Source organism: Ovis aries, chromosome 4, assembly GCF_016772045.2.
Source record: "Ovis aries strain OAR_USU_Benz2616 breed Rambouillet chromosome 4, ARS-UI_Ramb_v3.0, whole genome shotgun sequence".
Classification (NCBI taxonomy): Eukaryota; Metazoa; Chordata; class Mammalia; order Artiodactyla; family Bovidae; genus Ovis; species Ovis aries.
Genome location: NC_056057.1, coordinates 39,098,246 through 39,114,982, shown reverse-complemented (window position 1 = coordinate 39,114,982; position 16,737 = coordinate 39,098,246). Strand labels below are relative to the sequence as shown.

At 33.8% G+C, this 16,737-nt stretch overlaps 1 protein-coding gene across 9 annotated transcripts in view; it reads right to left on the bottom strand.

Annotated features, from left to right (window-relative positions):
* The window catches only part of PCLO (piccolo presynaptic cytomatrix protein), a 377,965-nt gene that overhangs the window by 133,482 nt on the left and 227,746 nt on the right, over positions 1 to 16,737 (bottom strand). For all 9 annotated transcript variants that reach the window (XM_060414989.1, XM_060414990.1, XM_060414992.1 and 6 more), the window contains exons 7-9: positions 13,119 to 15,294; positions 7,391 to 7,527; positions 1,052 to 1,142 (exon numbers count right to left, since the gene is read on the bottom strand). In XM_060414989.1, coding sequence (XP_060270972.1) covers positions 1,052 to 1,142; positions 7,391 to 7,527; positions 13,119 to 15,294 — 2,404 coding nt within the window. The remainder of the gene's footprint in view (positions 1 to 1,051; positions 1,143 to 7,390; positions 7,528 to 13,118; positions 15,295 to 16,737) is intronic.

Below are 16,737 nucleotides of genomic sequence, written 5' to 3'. Positions count from 1 at the left end.
ATCAATTCATTCTCTATGAAAATAAACGGGAAAAATTGCTCAAATCAAAACCTGTTGCAAAACCGTAAGGTCTAAAATCTGCAAAGAACAACAGCAAGTACACTGAAGAAATACCACCTTTTGTCCTCTGTTATATCAGTCCTTAAAGCAAAAAAATTGTCTAACATATATGCTATGTTAGATATACCACTGACATACATTCATATGTATTGATGAATATTTTCTTTCGATACAGTGTCTATTTAACACAGAAAATGTACTTGAGTGAGAATACAAGTAATACGCATACTTTGAAAATTTATTAACTTTCATAAAATTTATACTTCTACTTCACATATATAAACAAGAGAACTTTTAATAATCTAAATGCAATCTGAGATTTGGATTAGATCCTTGACCGGAAAAAATATTAGTGGGTCAATGTGGAAACTCAAAATTTGGATAAGGCTTGTAGATATTTAATACCATCATATTAATGTTGATTTCTAGTTTTGATCACTTTTTGTGGTTAGATGTTAACATTAGTGAAACTGGGTTAAGAGTGGGCAAAAGAACTGATCATTCTATTTTCTGAGAGCCCAAAATTTTTTCAAAATAAAAGTTTAAATTTTCTGTCACATGGTTAATTTAAAGAAGAACACAAACAAATAAACAAAAACTGAGCAAAACTGATAATGTTCAAATTTACAAGGTATAGGGAATTTATTCCTAAGTAAAATTCAAGTTAGTTTCCGTGTAAGAATGTTTTATGGTTCTATGACCATATTACTCAACAGTGCAATAATTATGGAGCATTTACTGTTATGTACATCAAAAATAAAGATACAGAATGATCTAAATATAAATCATTTAGTAATGTATCATATTAATAATTATGGCATTATTTTTTTATACTTAAATATATAGCCTGATTATTTTTTGAAAATTTCCAATAGACAGTTTTTGACAGAAAAATGCATTTTCTTAAATTTAATGTCACCTAAACAAATTCAAATACATATCTCAACCAGATATTGAAGTAAAAAGAACCAGATTATTTGATTTCTTTTACCTGAAACCGTGTGATCCTTAGAGTCTCTTGTTATTTTTATCCTTGCATGTGGAAAGATGTAGTGAACAGTTTTCCCATCCATCTGTATAATCTAAGATATACATAAGATATGGTGAAAAGGCAATGTTAAAGACATTTAAAGGACAATATACATAATTCTCTTTTTTCATACTACGGTGATTCAACCAACGAAAACAGAAGATTCTCAAATGATGACAATTTTAAGCATTTAATACTACATAATGATATATTGTTTTCTGCGTTTATTATAGTCTTCACATTTATAACCAGTTTCTCTTGCAAACTGATTTGTTGGGTTTGGAAAATCAATAAGCATATGTTAACACATAAGGATATCTATTACTATGGTAATACATAGAGAATGTCCATGGAATTGACCTCTGCTGATTTTGTTTTTGGACAGCCTAGAAATAGAGAGGCATTTTAAATTTTCAGCCATCAAGCTTAAAGGGAGAAAAGACAAAGATCCTCCTACTCTGCATCTCTATCACTTTACCAGGAATGCATATTCATGTTATGTTGATATCATTGTGGAATTCTGCTTCTGCTGCGCACATTTGTCAGAAGTTTTAGGATACACCTGATGCTGAGACTACTTCTGTATAAATAAATAAAATCTTGGCTCATTTTAATATTTTCTGAAGCCTTCTTTGTATGCAAAGGCATTATTTCTCATTTAATTCTGACACTCCTTCAATTAGAAGAAACAACATTCAATGCCTTTATTACAAGTCTAGGATTTCTATTCTCATTAACTGAGACTTGAACATGAGAATACTATAGACTGTGTTATCGGTGTTTCCACCTGACAGAATGAGATTTCTGAAACAAAGGAAATTAGCAAATGCAAACTTCTGCCGTATATTTTATGGAATTTGGCTTTCAAAAGAGATTTGTGAAATAATGAAAGACAAATAGTAAAACCTTTATAAAACTATATTAATAGGATTTTAATAGTATGAAATTTTGTATCCATCACTTCCAGAGAATTTTTAACTATAATTAGATTAAACAAGGTTTAGTAAAGAGACATTTAATACTACCCATTTCAGAATGCGTTTAGGTAGTGTTTGGGTTTACTAAGATAATACATTAACTAGAATTAAAAGGGTGTTCCTTTTGTGAAGAAAAATTCTCTGGAATATTCATGTTATTTTAATGTGCCTCTGAAAATTCATCTTTAAAATTGCTAGAATTGTGGATTTTAAAAGAAAAATGCACTGAAAAATGCAAACAATGCCAGCCTTTAGGTTTTATTCTCTTTAGGAAAGAATAAGCTTAATCAGGCCTCTGATGAACAAAAAATTGTCCCTAGACAACAGCAGAATCCTGTCAAGTCCAAAAATCTTATACGAATTCTGCAAAGTAAAATTAAAATATTATTTGCATGATTATAAAAATATCATGGTCCATATAATCAATCCAGATAATTCATACTATTAATAACAATGGCTTTGTAAACCATTGTGAATCCTGTATATGTTAATGACAAAAGAGTGTGCATTTTCCTTTTTTCTTCCTTACTCTACCCTCTTCTGTCTCACTCTCTTTTACTTTCTCTCCTGGACTCCTTACTTTCCCTCCCTTCATCTTCTCTCCTTCTTCTACTTTCCTTCATCCTCTCCTTTCTTCCTCTTCTATCTGCATTAAAAATCTTCATTTTAAACTATGTGAACTGAAAATCTTAGAACTATTAGATATAACTCAAATTTGCTTTGTTACTATAGATAATTCATTAACATTACGTATATTGTGGTGCAATCTCAAAATCAATAGAATGATCTTGGTTCGTTTCCAAGGCAAACCATTCTGCATCTCAGTAATCCAAGTCTATGCCCCAACCACTAATGCTGAAGAAGCTGAAGTCAAATGGTTCTATGAAGACCTATAAGAACTTCTAGAACTAACACCAAAAAAGATATCCTTTTCATCACAGGGGATTGGAATGCAAAAGCAGGAAGTAGAGAGATACCTGGAGTAACAGGCAAGTTTGGCTTTGGAGTACAGAATGAAGCTGGACAAAGGCTAACAGAGTTTAGCCAAGAGAATACACTGGTCATAGCAAAACACCTCTTCCATCAACACAAGAGACGATTCTACACATGGACATCACCAGATGGTCAATACCGAAATCAGACTGATTATATTCTTTGCAGCCAAAGATGGAGAAGTTCTATACAGTCAGCAAAAATAAGACCTGGAGCTGACTGTGGCTCAGATCATGACCTGCTTATTGAAAAATTAAGACTGAAATTGAAGAAACTAGGGAAAGCCATTAGACCATTTAGGTATGACCTAAATCAAATCCCTTATGATCATACAGTGGAGGTGATAAAGAGATTCGAAGGATTAGATCTTGCAGACAGAGTGCCTGAAGAACTATGGATGGAGGTTCATAACATAGTACAGGAGGTGGTGAAAAAAATCCATCCCCAAGAAAAAGAAATGCAAGAAGGCAAAGAGGTTGTCTGAAAAGGATTTATACCTGAGAAATGAGAAGTGAAAGGCAAAGGAGAAAGGGAAAGATGTACCCAACTTACAAGTATTTCAAAAGAAATTATGTTCATGAACTGGCCCTTTTTATTTATGAAACAGCAACTCTTGTGTTAACGTATCTTTTAGTTTTACAGACATTTATTCTTTCCCTTATTTACATACCTTGTATGCCAGATGTAGCAGACAGAGTATCAAGCCCTGTGTTATGCACAGAATAGACACCATGGTGGATGGTATAGGGAGCGCTTGCTCTCTAAAAGTTCACAGCCCAAGACACAATGCATGGAGGGCTACTATAGCACAAAGTAGGAACATTTGTGGGGAGATGGTGGTGGTAATGTCAGAGAAGGCTTTTTGCAAGATGAGGCATGCGCATGGAGCCCTGAGTGATGAACAGCGTTAAGTCAAGAGAAAAGAGGAGGAAGAATGTTCGGGAAGAGGAAACAAGACATTCAAAAGCCCAGAATAAAGAAAGAGTGACTCTTTCAAAGGAGCCCAAGGTACCTCAGTATAGCAGTCACGTGGGAAGTGCACAAGGCTCGGGCATTAGTGCAGAATGAACGCATTTTGTCCTAGTAGAGAAATTTTGACCTTTGCAATGATGCTGTGAATGGTATTAGTTCTATTTATTGATGGAGTGATTGAGGAAAAAAAGAAAGAGGTCAGGTGGTCTCTTCAATTCACAAAGCAGAGTTGAATTCCTACTGAATAGTGCGGAGGTTAAACACGCAAAAAGAAACACATAGAGATTTGCAGATTTGGCTTTATAATTCAAATGATTTTGAGTCTAAAGTCAGAAATATTCTGCTATCTCTCTAACCTATGTTTTATGTTAAATAATTTTTAAAGCAGATACATTATTGTTTATATGTTTTGTCTAACATATAAGCAAAAAAACTATGCAATACTCAAAACTGAAAAACATGTAGAATTATAAACTAATAAAACAATCATCCATATAATCATCACACAAAGAAAGAAAGGGAGCATTCATAATTTCTTTTGAAATATTTGTAAACAGAGAAGAACCCTTTTTCTGGGCAGCATACAAGTGATAGTTCTGTCAATGGAGAATTATCCAAAGACTATGATGTGCCTTGGGGAGAGGAACAGGGCAATTAATTGACATGAGTCCTATCCTCTGGCCTTGTCCCTATTTTTATCTGGCAGAAGCAACACTTACCCTAAATAAATGACTAAAACAAGAATGATACTTTGTTATTCTTTCTATACCAAAATATAATTTTGATAGGAATAGAGTATTTGAAGATAAATATTAAGACAAAAAAGCATGAACTTCATTTAAATGTAATCAAAACATGTCATCTCCTATGTAGCTTTCACATAGAGATATTTATAAAGAAAAATAAATTACTGACGCAAAAGTCAGTATATTCACTACTTATTTGAGAGAGGTTGAAAATTACAATCTCAAAAGGGGAAAATTACAATCTAAAAAATTTCAATCCCCTTTGTAGATTTCAAGGGGAAGAAAACACTCCCTTTCCTTGTGTGGTGGTTATATGGCTGTTTGTTTTATGATTAATTTATAATTCTACATGTTTTTAAGTTTTGAGTATTGCATAGTTTTTTGCTTATATGTTAAAAGGGTTTCCCTCAATTGGCAAAGAATGCACCTGCAGTGCAGGAGACCTTGGTTCAATTCTTGGGTTGGGAAGATCCTCTGTAGAAGGGACAGGCTACCCATTCCAGTATTCTTGGGTTTCCCTTGTGGCTTTCTGGTGAAGAATCTGCCTGCAATGCGGGAGACCTGGGTTTGATTCCTGGGTTGAAACAATCCCCTGGAGAAGGGAAAGGTTACCCATTCTAGTATTCTGGCCTGGAGAATTCTATGGAATGTATAGTCCATTGTGTCGCAAAGAGTTGGACACAACTGAGCAACTTTCACTTCACAGCTTAGATAACAAAATATAAATGTGAAAATAACTTTTAGCAATGAGATACACATTAAATTTACAAGGAGTGTTACATTTTCTATGTTATTAAACAAAGAAAAATTCATTAAATCATTCTCAAATATAGTCTGTCTTTAATTTTGGTATTATATTGCTCTATACTTATAAATTCAAATATGATGTGTTCTGTCTTCAGTGAATCAAATCATAAATTCTGTAGATGTTAGTAACAGATAATTATGAACAAAAAAGTCATTAGGAATATTTATGTGTCATTTACATATAATAAGATAGAATTCTAGAATATAATTTTGGGGGATGGACACTGATTATTTTAAAATATATCCTGCAGAATATTAGTTGGATAAATTAGGTGGACAAGACTACTCTGATTTGATACTCAGAAGTGTTGGGAAATAACTGTATGAAAGTTATTATGTTTTTAGCTCCTCAGTTTTTGTATTTCATCTTATCAGGATTCCTTGAAAGGATCTGTATTTTCATTATCTTGATCTTGGTTTGTGCAAAATACTAAACTCTCAGAGAAACAAACAAGATGAGAAAGGCACAACAAATAAGTCATTACAGAGAGATTCCTATAATAAAAAATAATCCAAGGAAGTTATTTTCAGCTGACAAATTGACTATTTTTGTAATTGTAAATAAGAGATAAACTAAAAGTTTTAAACACATTCGGAATGATTCTAATTTTTAAATTTTCTCATTTCCTAGCTAGATCTATTCTAGATCTAGAATATTCACAATAAACAGAGGATAACAGATTTCTATAAAGTATGAGAATGTCTAGAAGAGCACAAGAAAATTGAGAAAATATTTTATCAGTTAGAAATTTGTCTAAAAAAAACCTGAAATTGCTTAGGAAAAAATCAAATCTATAACCATAGATCCTATCTTTTAGACAGCACTTTTACATGCAAAAGTCTTGTTTTCTTTTATCCCTTAACATGGCAAATACTGAATTATATTATAGTAAATTCATATGGTTCTTTTTTGTTGTTTGAAATATAGTTGTCAGCTTATCAATTAATCATTAATCAGACAGGATGATAAAAGAATTAATGTACTTGATATAAGTAACTATCTCTTCTGTGAGTATCTTAATGATCATAATGAATACAAATAGCTGCAAATACCTGATCCATTAAGGCAACTGATTTAAGGCTTGTGACCTACCAGAGGAATCTCCCTCAGGTTATCCAACTGTTAATTTCCCTAGTATCTATCAAGGTTCAATTTAAACATCATCTCTTTTGTTCTAAAGTGAATAAGATCATGAGTTATGATATTATATTCATGTAATAGTTAATAGTATCCCTTAGTTTTTTTTTTAACCTATAGATATCAACTAATAAAATCTACTTTATGAAAGTTGTTCTGAATATAAAATCCAATAATGAATGTAAAAGACTTCCATATAACACTTCCATATAACATCAGTTCCCTTATTCCCAGGTGAAACCTTCTCTGTTCCCAGCTGCCTGGTTTGGTCACCTTCTTATTTGCTATTTCTTGACAGCTGGGCATATTCTAATGGAAAGCCCTGAAACTACCCAAGTCTATTTTATCCTATATTCTGTAAACTCTTCAGGACATTCATGTATTTTCTCTGCATGGCAGTGTTGGGTATGCTGTATGGCTTAATTATCTGTTAGAGGCAAAAAATCACTTAAATTGCTTGGTAAGAAGCATCACAGTGATGCTTCAATGTCAATCAGTCATGGCTGATGAAATAAGGCAATTACCACCTTAATATACTGGAAAAAAATCATTTGTGAGCTTGATTAATCAAAGTCCTGTGTATTTTGGGATAACTGAGACCATTCTAGGGTGAAATGAGTCTCTTTTTTTGAGAAATCTAAAAGACATTGTTTAATATAGCACTTACTTGCTCTTGGTGTTGACTGAGTGGTCTAGAGTGGACCAATCTTTCTGGCAGTTTTCGATCTAGACCATGTCCATTTTCCAAACGAGACTCCCTGGGTTTGTCAAACCAATCTGTTTCTTCACGACGGAGGTGATAGGCTTTGGAGACCAAGGAAATATCAAACATTGCAACTCCAACTAATACAGATGACAGAGGGCAGTAGATGATCTGCAGTACCAACATGCTTTTGGGCTTATTAAGCATTCATGCATTTCAAACACAATTCCCAGTGGGATCAGAAATATCATCTCCTGCATTATGTTAAAAATTCTGTATGAGGGAATAACCTAGAAAAAAACCCATGTGCTACCTGTCAACTTTTCAGAGCAAAGTAAGACAAAAGTAACATTTAAATCAGGTGAAAAAATAACTTTAGATAGTGATTGGATAAATAAATGAACAACTGAATATTTCTCAAAAGTCGTTCTATTCAACCTCAGTCCATCATTCCACCTCCTCACTTCTCCCCACTATATATCACCAAAATCTAAGGAAAACACATTTCTTGGATACAGAAGATTCAATTATTTTTCCACTATCATACCAACCCAGGACCAATATGTGGCTGCTAGACTTGGGGATCAATTGAGCATCTTTTGAAAACATGATACATCTATTACATTCATAACTAGATGAAAATATTTATTTTTAGGAGGATCCTAGGTATCAGTGCTAGGAACATGTGTGCCATAATCATCTGGTAGCCTAATTTTAAAAATATTTCTATTAGAATTTTTCATTAAAAATTAAACAATTATTTTCGGTGGGATCATAGATCTAGGAATTAAAGAGTTGGTAGGCTGCTTTCTGTACTTACAATGTGACAAAGCTTAACACCTTAAAATACTTTTTTGAAAATATAACTATATTTGAGGATATAACTACTATTTAAAATTTTTTATCTTATTAAATTCTTAATACTTTCAAAGACATTTTAAAGTTCTTATCTAGTGATCCCAAATCATTATTTACCTATTATATAGAATTTGACTTTATAGTAAGTTTTATGCATTGTAAAAGGATCCCTAATTAATAGTCTCTGGAAGTACACTGTTACTTCCTAAATGGCAGATGGAGCACCTCTTCTCAAGTATTATCCTGAAAGATCTGTTGATGATGCTATCAATCTACATCTTGAAACTCTGGTTTCGATAATGCCATACTATTGAGTATTCCTCTCTATCTCATTACAGTTCTCTTTCTGCCTGCATCACTGACTTCTCTTCCACTACTTTCTCTGAAGACTTTTTCCCAAGCAATTTCCATTAGTTCTTTATTGGCAGGGCTGGCAAAACCACAGCATATACAGCATTACTCACCTCTACACCTCCCGTGATCTTGGTCAATGCCTCTGATTAACCACAGAACTTTCTCTCAATAAACACAGAATGATAGACAATGTGTCTTGGATTTGAGGCAATACAATGGTACATACCTGGTTTCTGGTTGTATATGTACTTGTCTGATCTCCCCTATTAAGACTCTAAGCTGCTTGAAGATAAGCCTCATGTCTTCTGTTTTTTTTGTTCTCCCTCAATACTAAAAACATTGCCTTGTAAATGCCACAATATTCATAAAGTATTTGGGAAATGAATGATATATAGGAAAATTAGTCGTCAACTAAAGAAAGTTGAATATCCTAATTATGATAAGCACATTTTAAAATAAATGTCAAATGAACCTCATTAACAGTTACACATTCTTTTCTCACAATCTATTCAGTATTAACTATGGTTTTTCATAGTTCTCCCTCGACACCAAGTGATTACATTTATGAAAGAATTATTCAATATAATTTCGATAAGTAAACAAAACAAATCCATTATTTAATCATTAGTCTCTAAAACTTATTAGAAGATCACGAAACATACTAATATTTTATTTTTATATATTTTAACAACATTTCTCATAAAAATAGTCTATACTGATTTTAATAAATGACTACCTTGGATACTGTACCTGATATCACTTGAATATATACTTTGCTAATTGCATTTAAAATATGAATCTTCTAAAATGTTTCCTTGGCTGTGTCTATACAAATAAGGCAGAATTTCAACTTGATATACATTTTGTCAATTTATTTCCAATACTGATGACATACTTTGTCTGTTATGTTTATAACTCTATATGTAACTAAGTTAGGATAGCTACCATGCTTTGCATAGGAATTTTTCAATCAAGAGAAACTAGATTAAGTAAGTCTTCTCTTAAATCTAATTCTATATTCACCGTTTATAGCAAGTTGGTGTGTACTAGGTTGCTTCAGTCGTGTCCGAATCTTTGCAACCCTATGGATTGTAGCCTGCCAGGCTACTGTGTCCATGGGATTCTCCAGGCAAGAATACCCGAATGGGGTTCCATGCCCCTCTCCAGGGGATTTTCCCATTCCAGGGATTGAACCCAAGTCTCTTCCATCTCCTGAATTGACAGATGAGTTCTTAACCACTAGGGTCACCTGGGAAGCCCAAGCAAGTTGGACATAAAAGTTTATAATTACAATTGTCTGATCTGCCATGGTAGATCCAAACTTTAAAAACTATATTTTACAATAATAACAACATTTTCCAAATTAAGTAATTCACTGAAGATTAGCATCCCCTTGTTTTAGGCTACTGATATTTTCTTCTCTTAAATGTAAAATGCAAGTAAGCTGTTTTGGGGTCCAATTCTATTCTGTACAAAATATTCCTTGGAATTTTTTTAAGACTGTATGTACTGATGCATTTTTTTTAAACATGAGTATATTTTAAAAGAATATTTTCAATGATTATTTGTGGTTGCAGAAATATAACAATTGTTTCTAGTTTAGTTTTTCTCCAATCTACTCTAGTCTTAACCAGGAATAAATATTAAGTTGTAGAGTTTAGGCTGATGGTCATAACTATTAAGCAACATGAATTGTGCCTACCTCAAGTCACATTCTGCTTTAAAAGCTGTAACAAATACAGATGAATTAAAAAGAAAAAAAATTATATCTACCTAGATTTTACCTCAAATGAGGTATTTCAAAATTACCTGGAGTCATATAGAATACATCTGAAATATATATTGTTGTCTATAACCAAGAGTTTAACTGAATTCAGAGAAAGCACACAATAAATCTGAATAAATCTGAAATCAGTTAAATTTGCTTTGTTTACATGATATTAAGTAGCCCGTTGGAGTGTTATATATTTCAAGGTTGTTTTAGTATCACTCAAACATAGATATAGTACATATGTGGCAAAATTTATTTTAAAAATCTCTAATACTTCATGAGTTTATACTGTCATAAGTTATGTGATCGGGAAAATATTTTATACTCTTTTTCTTAATTACTCATGGATCCCAAGATTAAAAAAAAAAACAAACAACAGAGCACTGTTCACCAGAAGAAAAAGTAATACGTTTATGAGATACAAACACAAAGAAAATACAGAACATTTGAAAACACATCACTACAATTCACACAGATAATATTACATATAAAATTCAATTTGTTATAGTTTTCTTTGTATAATTATGTATCAACATGATTTACATTTCTTATCTGCTTAATTTAAAAATAACACTTTAACTCAATTTAACTTCATGTAAGTTTCATTTTGTTTCCTTCTCTGGTGTTATCTTTACACATTTCTTAATTTTGGGTGCTGCATGATGTCTCATCCAAATTAGTTTAAATAGTTTGCTGGAGATTAGCATGCTTTTTTAAAATCTGATCTTTCCAATACTTAACAAATGTTTTTGATAAGTATTTTTTGATGTGTTTTGATATTTTATCAAAACAATTTTCTCATAGTCTTTGATAACTATGAGTACATATCATCCAAATATATAAATGAGAAAAATTTGGTTATTTTTACATGGTTGTATGTAAATAATTCTCATATTTCAGAATATCTAGAAACATCTGAATGTCTGGCACCACGGTGGCAAAATCTATGATAAATAAATGAATTTGTCAAATTCTCTTCAGATAAATGTACATTATACACACAAAGCCTTTGGTGTTTAGTTATATGATTGACCTATTAATTTTTATTTTGCTATTTTACAGATAGTATTATTGAAGAGCCTTTCTATTCTTCTGTAGAAGTCACTATATATCTATATATTTATATACATATATAACGTGTGTTAAATGTGGACTGTGAAAAAAAGAAGAGTTTCCATATAACTCTTACTTAACTATGATGGTTGATTCAAACAACTGGCTAAAGTAAAAAAAAAAATAGTGTTTTATTTAATTGGCTAATTATCAATAAAAAATGGTCAATCCAACAGCTCATAGAGAATAAAACAAATAAAGTAACTGGTCTATTGGAATTTCACTAGGAAAAGCAGTCTCTTCTCCTTCAGATCCAGTGATTACTTTTGTCCTGATCTAACCTACATTTAAACTTCTAATATCATCTTGATGTCGAGATACAGAAGAAAGAAAATCCTTTTCGTGAAAATATATTTTCCTGCAAGCCCCCAGAGAAAATGTTAGATTTAAAAGAAGAGATGTTAGCTTAGAGCTTTTCCATCTCCAAATTCATGAAGTAATACATTTTTATTGGATGAGAAATATTTTATTTTTAGGAGTCAAGCCACACATATTCAAATGTAAACCATAGATGGAGAAGGAAAAAAAAAAGAACCAAGAGTAATAAGTCCTCTTGGCATGGGAAAAATGCCACATTTCTGTACTTCTTCAGTCTTGTCCTCTAATTTAGACTTGGCCAGGTCATTTTCTAAAATCCTTTTGGTTCTATATGATTTAATAAAAATCACCATAAAGTTTTTAGTTAAGTATGTACTTGCGATATATCACTTGTTCTATATGAAAAACTAGTAAAACTATTTAGTGCAAAAAAAGAAAAAGAAAAGAAATAATGCAAAAAAGAAACCCATGGAAAAGGCTAACTGAACACACAAGGAAAGCTTCAGCTCAGATACCTAAATTCACAAAAGCAGTGTACAAAGCTCAAGTTTTAAGATCTAAACAGTGCTTCATACATATTGACCAGCGTATGGATAATACTGTTGTTTACTGTCAATATCATATTAGGTACTAAGGTTTTAGTATGTAATACAAAATGTACAATGTACAATGCTTGTCAACTATGGCATTCACAATGAAAGAGAAATTAAAATACAAGCCTTTTATTTAAGTAGATTATAAAACTGTACATTACGCTAACATTAGGGACTCACCTGAACGTTCTCAAGAAGAGAACATTCTCTGAATTAACAAACACTGATCTCACAAATGATAAATAATTTTCTACTACAAAGTCTAGTGGAATAGTCAATGGCTCAAAACCTTAATCATTGCACAAACTGAAAGAAACTAATCACTTTAAAAATAACTTTTGAAAACAAAAGAAACATACAACAAAAAACTTTCCAACTATAGATTTAAAGGATGACCATATTTTATTGACACAATTATTTGATAATGGTTTTGGAAAAGTAGACACCACACAAATCAAACAATCAAGAAACAACGATAAAAGGATAAACTAAAAAGAAATAAAGAGCATGCTACGAAATCTATACACAAGATAGAATTTCCATTTATAAGAAATAAAACTGAAGTAAACATGCAAAAGACACACCAAGAAAAACAGAATACATTCTTGGAGAAGGAAAATTAAACATGCAGAAAAGTAAGAGTTTGAGTTTTGAGAGTAGCAAGGTAGTGTGAGGCCCAATTTACCTTCACTGTCTGACATGGCATGCTGGAAGTCATCCATGATGAATGCTATGTCACGGTCATAGCCTCGAGTCCGTGATTCTTCTCTCATGTGTTGCTGAACTTCAGGCAAAGAGTGACTCGATCCAAACTGGTCCCTGGTGTCTGCAGATATCGGTGGCAGGGGTCCAGCAGCAGCCCTGGCCATTCCCATTGGCTGTCCAACAGGACTGAGTGGACTTTCCTCTTCAGAATTCTGGGCCACAATTGGTATTCTTCCTCTACTTTGGCTAATAGGCAAGCTAGTAGGCTTAGATCTCCCAGAAGGTGATGCATGACCAAAGGAAACATCTAGAGCTTCAGCGTCTTGAGCTTTCAGTCTTAGAGAAGAGCTGGAAGAATCTCTTTTAATTGATAAATCTAGCCCGTAGACAGAGGAAGGTCTGGAAGAAGGTCTGGACCTGCTGCCACTGCTGTATGGCTTATCTGCTTCATCCTGCAGAGCTGATCGTATGGTATTTCCTAAGGTGCCCAGAGATGATCCCATAAATTTTTGTTGGTCTGTAATATTTTTTCTGAGGCCAAAAGTAATATCATCTTGAAGAAGCCTTGCCCTGGAAGAAATGCCACCAATAGATGAAGTGCTTGAAGTCATATAGCTCGAATAATCAGGTTCAAGGTCTCTACTTTCTTGAATAGGTGAGAATTTTGACATTTTAGGGTCAATTAGTGATTTCTTATGCTTTGACTGCTTTTGATAAAGTATAGCAGCTGGTAGTTGTTTTGCTGCTTGTTTTTCAAGTGTGAGTCTACTAATGCTGTACTTCTCAGATTTTGGAAAATGTCTGTAACTAGTGTCGGCGTGGTAATAATGGGAAAGACCAGCAAGGTGATCTAAGCTCTCGGCTCCTCTACGGAATTCTTGTTTAATCTGTTGTTTCAGAAGCTTTAACTCATAAGGATCCTCCATTGGGTCCTCCTCTGCTTTCACGTAACTATGCAATCTGGACGAAGTCTGCAGAGGTGCTAGGAAATCTGTCACTTCTTGAGACCTACGTGTCTCAGTGGTTCGGAGAAGACGATCTGTTTTTGACAGATCTTTTTCATGAAGGCTAAATGCAGTGCTTAGAGCCGCTGTTCCTTTGGTAATCTCACCAATGTCATCAATTAAGACATAATTTCGTGAAGTATGATGGTCAATATCTGCATAGAAAGAATCTGCAGATATGCTTGATATTGGACTGCTTGCCATGCTACTTCTTTCCTCCAATCCTATTCTCAAATCTAAGCTGTTGTACTTACTACCGAGATGGGAAACAGCATATGTATTATCAGTGGAAACAGGTGCTATCATCAGGGGTTGGTTGCGAATCACCTCATAGTTTGAAGTTATCTTGGGCTCCATATATAATGCAGTTTGCCGTGGCTTTTGTTGTATCACCATCATCTGTGATGGTAACTGATAAGAAGGTTGTGGGGTTGGTGTAGGTTGAGCCTGAGGTGTGAAAGACATTGTTGCCACAGCTTGGAAGGTTGGCTGAGTCTGATAAGGTGAAACTTCCTGATGGTACAGAGTCTGTTGCTGGAAGTGGGATTGCTGGGTGTATGGGGTGGGTGCTTGAGTAGGAAGAGCAGGGGAAGAGTATTGGTACTGGGTATAAGGACTCGTAGGAGGGACTAGCTGAGATTCTGTTTGGGTTTGTGGTGGAATAAACTGGTTGAATTCAGTTTGGGGAGCAGTTCTTGGTCGCTCGATGCCGTGCTGACTTTCAATTCGGGTTGGTCTGGCGCTGCTGACCTCACTGTCGGACATGTAATCACGATCCTCAGCTACTCCCTGGAGATAGGCTCTCTCTCTCTTTTCTCTCTCCTTTAATAAGGCCTCTTTCCTCCTGTTAATCCCCATTTCTAGGTACCGTAACTTAGCATCAATCTCCTTTTCTTCCTCATCAAGTTCTGCTTGTTTCTTCCTAAGCTTGGCAGATTCCCTCTCCACAAGATCAAGCTCTCTGTCTATATCCTGGAGAATCTTGGCTCGGGCCATCGTATTGGTTCGGCAGATCCTTCTCCTGGAGACTGTGCCCATTGCGCTAAAGGCTGACTGGGTTCCTGTGGAGGTCTCTTCAGGTGGTGGGTTTGGCAAAGTTCTCTTCACTTTTTTCTGAGTGCCAGAGGTTGCTGTGGTTTGAGAACCTTTTGCCTAAAATTAAGTAAATAAAATACAATACTTTACTATCAAGGAAAAAGTTAAAGGTCAAAAAACCCATAATTTACATTTAAATAAAGATGATTTCATATATGGTTTAGCTTTGAGCACATAATAAAATTGTACCTATAATTTCAAGTATCAGTCACAAACAGTTAACTGAGAAATAATTTTCCCCTTAGTAAACTGTTACATATTATTACAACTTACATAACATTAGAAATGATTTTTGAAATCAGGCACAAAGTGCATTGCTAGGCAGGCTTATATTTTAGTTAGACTTTTGGAAGAACTCTAAAAACTAATTTTTCATCATATTTAATACACATATTATTACTTACTGAAGGTATGCCCAGAGTATTTGTGTTAACTATCTAAAATTTAAGTTAGATTAGTTGAAGATACTCATTGTCAAGAGAATTGTTTGCTTCCGTCTCACCATTCCTCTTTCATCCCCTGAAGTGTCTGTCAGTCCTAAACCAATCATGAAATGTTTTGAAATGAAATCCTCTCATTCTCTACTATCTCCCCCGCCCCCCAAAAGAGTTACCTGAATAATTTCCTATTTACTCTTTCAATATTTTTGTAACAATGTGCATCTATTTTTTTTTCAATGTTGCTATTCTTTGGTGATTTTAGCTTCTTATTAATATGCTTTAGTAAATATCACATGAAGCAAAAGGAAATGACCACAAACAGTACAAAAATTCATTGAGGGTTTTCTGGGAGGCTCAATGGTAAAGAATGTCCCGGCCAATGAAGGAGACACAGGTTCAATCCCTGGTCTGGGAAGAGCAGCTAAGCCATGCACTACAACTACTGAGCCTGTGTTCTGAACCCGGGACCTCAACTACTGAGCGCCTGTGCCCTAGAGCCCGTGCTCTACAATAAGAGAAACTGCCTACATGAGGAGAGTGCACACTACAACCAGAGAAAAGCCTGAGCAGCAAAGAGATCCAGCATAGCCAATAAATAAATAAAATTATTAAAAAAACACGCTGAAATCTTTAAAAAATATCAGAGAAAGCATATAGGTAAACTGTCAGCTATTTTCCATTTTATTTGGTTAATCTGTCATAACTTGCATACTAAGAATCACTGTGGTCTTGAGAATCATTTAATTTCAGAATATCGGAAGACATGAGATCATTTTGAGTATAATTAAAATAAACTGATACACTCAAAGCTACCCAAGCATTTAGTAGCATATTCCCCCAACTAGATCTCAGGTTTTCTGCCTTCTAGTTGCATATCCTTTACAAAATTCTTCTTTTTTTTTTCCTTTTTTTGTACTAATAAGCCAAACATCTTAATTCTTCCCTTTCACCCAATCACCAAGTATTATAAACCAAAAAACATATATATTCATTCAAGACCTACACTTCGACTGTCTTTTTACAATTTCCAAATTTATTTCCTTAAGTGTTTTAAAATCTG